The 4886-nt window shown below is 41.1% G+C and overlaps 1 protein-coding gene across 1 annotated transcript; it reads right to left on the bottom strand.

Moving 5' to 3' along the window:
- Positions 1 to 1276: 1276 nt before the first annotated feature.
- On the bottom strand, positions 1277 to 3996 carry LOC110500931 (calcitonin gene-related peptide 2-like). Its single transcript, XM_021578437.2, has 4 exons — positions 3860 to 3996; positions 3433 to 3519; positions 2811 to 2945; positions 1277 to 1842 (listed from the first exon to the last, which is right to left on the bottom strand). Exons 2-4 carry the CDS (start codon positions 3501 to 3503, stop codon positions 1668 to 1670), a joined length of 381 nt encoding a protein of 126 aa, XP_021434112.1. The 5' UTR covers positions 3504 to 3519; positions 3860 to 3996; the 3' UTR covers positions 1277 to 1667.
- Between the last annotated feature and the right edge of the window lie 890 nt (positions 3997 to 4886).

The raw sequence follows: 4886 nt of genomic DNA on the forward strand, positions 1-4886 counted from the left end.
TGTATTTTGTCATGTTCTATGTTTTGTGTGGACCCCAGGACGAACCCCTGCTGTTTCTTCAACAGCTAATGGGGATCTGAAGATACATCAATATCTGTATTCTTTTGATTGAGATCCTTGATGTTTTCATTATATTATGAACCCTTATAAAACATGTCTATGTGATGCAATGCTTATAAGGTCTGCAGTGCACTTCAGAAACAGAGCTTGCTGTTTCAATAATACAACACATCCAGTGTAATAGTTCTCAGTCCATGGCAATTCTCAACTGGAATTGCCTGTATATTAAATGACCAAAGATGGCCTAAAAAGAAAAGGTTGCACTTGTCATCTCTGTACTTATGGTTATATTTGACAAACGAATGCTCAACCTGTGGTGCCTGAAGGTGCTATAGCCACACTGAATTGGTTATTTCACTCATGCATACTCTATCCCTCCCTGCTGTGATATTGATGTGTTTTATTCATTTCTGGACCTCATACCTATTTACAACATTTCTATGAGCTGTTCGGAAGGGCCTATTACTTTTCTTCTGGAATGCTGTTAAAAGACATGTCCAACTTGTTGTCGGCAGCAAGTAATGATCTCTAAATGGAAGTTAGAGAGAGAAAGAGAGAGAAGTTCAAAATGTCATCTGTGGTATTGTCACAGGTAGACAACTCTCATCAGAAATCAGTATTGCAGTGCATCAACAACATCTCCGTCGATGTGAATGACCCCTGTCTAATTGACTACTCTTGATGTACATTATCCTAGAGGTAGGCTATATGCTTGTTATTCATGTGAATAGCTTGACGCACCTCTGACCCCTATCCCACAGTGTCAGCCATGTTTTGGGGGCTTAATGGCTGGTCTGTGTATGGCATCATCAGCTAAATTAACTTCTGTGCTATTTTTTTAAAAATATCCTCTCACGTCTGGGTTAAAAAGCAGTGGAATACAGGTGTAATTTTCTGCTCGCACTGGGAATGGTATTAATCAAACACAGGTTATTTAATGTAGTACGTCACACCTTTCCCCTCCAATACCTGAAAGTACATGTGTCTGTTGAGTAACTCATGTATTATACTGTATGCCTGCGTGTATGCCTCATTGAGTCTACATGTTGCCTTTCATTCATGAGCACGCCGTTTAATTATCATTTATAAAGCATTTACGAGTATTCATAAGCATACTGGTTTGTTCATCATAAGTTAATGCTTTATTTAAGTTATCAAAGAGCTCAACATTGTATCTGCATGACTGAAACTATTAATGACGTGCGGGGAAACCAGCGACTTTTAAAAATCGTTCAACTTTATTACAAAAACAAATAACCTAGACAACAGTCAAACAGAAGGACAAAACTTGTATTTTATATGCCTTACGCACCTGTTTACTTTTTACTTGTTTTTAATAATTCACATGCCGGGGTGGGGTTAGTGTTGAGTTGAACCAGCTGGGCTCACAGAACAGAGACTAGTATCTCATCAGCCTCTAGTCTGATTTGTGTAACAAATACTTCTTTATTATTATTCTATACCAAAAGGCACTGTTTTTTTCTGAAGTTCATAAAAGAAACAAAAACTCAAGTTAATGATACATAACCATCCTTGTTGTTTACATGGTGGTGTGGTCATTTCAGCTGAGCATATCCTACATCAGTGGGCTTTGAACCCATGCATGACTAGAGAGGCATATAGCTGGGAGGCTGCAGTAGATCCCGTTTCCCGTAGGTGCTGGAGCCTACGTTGGTGGGGGCGTACACCGTGCCGATGGTGTTGCTGGAGCGGGTCAGGAAGTCGGCCAGTCGCTGGGTTACACAGGTAGCCGTGTTGCACTTCCTTTTCTCCATGTGGTGGCTGATGGGATATCGGAGGACAGCAATCAATTAATCCAATATGTCGAACAAATTATGCATTTCAGGAAATTATAGCAAATGTATTGGCCTACCAGACATACTGTATAGGAAGTGGATAAAAATAGCCACCATATGATACTAATATGATAATATCACTACTGCAGCTACTAGCAACAATATAGTAACAGCAATACACTATTATTATTATTAAGATCACTATTATTTAATTTAAGTTATTATATTATTATCACCCCCCCCCCCCCCCCCCCCCCACACACACACATTTCATTCAGCTTAGTTCAATTCCACATGAATCTTCACTATGAAAAATAATTCTTTAGTAACTGGTTCCCCAGCCTTTTGTTTTGTTTACTGAACTTTCAGTCAAAGTGTTACCTTGAGTGTGCCCAAACTGAGCTCTAACTTGAGAAAACTCTCAAACACAGTGCTTTTAACATTCAATGTTTTTACCTACATATTTCACACATGTTGACATACATGATGGCATTGTGCATGTTCATTTATAGATGGCGGCATAGCAGGAAGATAGGAATTCGTGAACCAAGAGGTTGTTAGTTCAAATCCCAGGTGAGGACATGTTGAATAATAATTACTGTATAAAATGAACATGCACAATGTAAACATGTTTATGTCAATGTGTGTCAAATATATAGGTTGAAAACATTGCATGTTAAAAGCACTATTTGAATGTGTGGGTGTCCCTAACCTAGATTTTTCTTAAATCAGAGTTAATTTTGGGCCAACTAAAAATGTTCAGTTCAGATAATATTGTTTTTATATTTTGACTGACAAGTTGAGTAAAAGGTCTGTGGATCCATTTACTAAATAATAATTAGTTTAATCAACTCGATTATTTTGCATTGTTTTGTCTGCAAAATTATCAACATTTGCACTCAACCAACAAATCAATAAATGAGGTGCAACTTATATAATAAGGTGCAACCTTACCTGTTGACAGGTGTGAGCCCTCTCTGGAGCCGCACGCCAATGAGGCCAAGGTAGTGGTTGGAGACGATCCCGGGCACGAGCCAGCCTTCTCTGTCCGGGAGCGCGCTTTCTTGCTCCTTAGATGAGGTGAAGTACCTGAATCAGGATGAGGAAAGAGCCAAACCGTCACTCCGACCGGTGACTGATGCCCACTTCAAAACATAATCTCAATTCTCGAGGGCGCAATGGAGTGGCCACTAGTCCCCCTCCAGTGCGAACTTGATCAGTTTTACGCGATTCACATATTCCTGTCTCTGCCTTGGCAGGACAAAACCCGACCTCTCGGATGTCACGATTGCAATGGATATTCATCTCAATGATCTCATCAATGTCATTAGCCGGTTGTAGAGTTAGACTACCCACGTCGTTAATTGATTTCTTACGGTTCAAGATGGATGTGCCAAATTACGTACAACTTAAAACCGGTGCTATGTCAGTTGAGTGATTAATTCACCTGCAAAATTAAACCCACTTCCTAGTGTCAATTGAACTTTGGGCGACACTGCACGACACTTGTAACTGTACATCACAGAAGTGACACTCAGAAATAACGGAAATAACTGAGGCAGCTTTGCGCTCTCACCTGTTGCTAGGGAGGGTGGCGACACATGGCAGCAGCACGAGAAGGAACACGGGCAGCTTCAGGTAATACATCGTGCACGCGGGATCCCTGCACGAAAACAAAAGATGGTAAGTCAATAATCACACACACTGTTGAATTACACAAGTGGAGGGATGCACATGCCTGTGAATAATGTAACCCACACCCATCAAGTATTCAGTTTATGCTACTAGAACACTTTAGAATAGAATGACAGCAGAAACGGTCAAAGTTCTGTAGAACAGCTAACCATGCAAACCAAAGACCACAAAACAGACAAGACACTCAACAGCCTACCCTCAACCACACAGGGAAAAGAGAGACAAATACTTGGGATAGTATAGTGTATCGTGTCCTGGTCTCCATCTCTCTCAGATCAATATGCATTCTAATGGTCTGGTTAACTCACCCTCAGTAGTTAAACCCAATCGCCAGTGGATCCAAAGACAGACGCTGCTACTGTCAGTGGTTTCTTAGACTGTCACACACACACACACTCACACAGATATAGGCTTCCCCGTCAACCACTTGTGACATCACCCCTCCAAATATAGTCCTGCGTTTCCATTAGCAGGGATGAGGTTCACTTAAAGAAACTCGAATCCACAGCAAGAGTCACCTACTCCACACACGCACACACACACACACGACATCATTTTCGTCATTCTCATCATCAGCGTCATCGAACTGTGGTTGGACTGGTCTGCTGTAAACTCACACTGGGGGAGACAACACAGCCGGGGCGGAAACCACACATACATTTTACATCAAAATATTGCATTAAGTTCTTAGGGCAGAAAGTTTATTTTTCTCCAATAATGGAGGTAATCGCTTGGCAAAATGATGGGATAACAACTACAATATTGCGGATAAAGGGTTCAGGGGCTAGGTTTCACCCCTAGTTCATTTTCAAATGTAGTTACTGGTGAGTGTAGGAATTAGTATGTGCTATGTATGTACATCCCACTACCTAGTCTGCAGTACCTATAGTCCACACGCTCCACAACCCACTCTGGTGGGAGGGGAATGATTTAAGCGGTGAAAGGAACCACAGTAACTATACTAAACAAAAATATAAACGCAACATTTGAAGTGTTGGTCCCATGTTTCATGAGCTGAAATGAAAGATCCCAGAAATTGTTCATGGACACAAACCGCTTATTTCTCAAAAATGTTGTGCACAAATGTGTTTACATCCCAGTTAGCGTTTCTCCATTGGCAAGATAATCCATCCACCTGACAGGTGTGACATATCAAGAAGCTAATTAAACAGCATTATCATTACACAGGTGCACCTTGTGCCGGGGACAATAAAAGGCCACCCTAAAATGTGCAGTTTAGTAACACAACACAATGCCACAGATGCCTCAAGTCTTGAGGTAGCGCACAATTGGCATAATGACTGTAGGAATGTCCACCAGAGCTGTTGCCAGAGA

This window comes from Oncorhynchus mykiss, chromosome 21 (genome assembly GCF_013265735.2).
Source record: "Oncorhynchus mykiss isolate Arlee chromosome 21, USDA_OmykA_1.1, whole genome shotgun sequence".
Classification (NCBI taxonomy): Eukaryota; Metazoa; Chordata; class Actinopteri; order Salmoniformes; family Salmonidae; genus Oncorhynchus; species Oncorhynchus mykiss.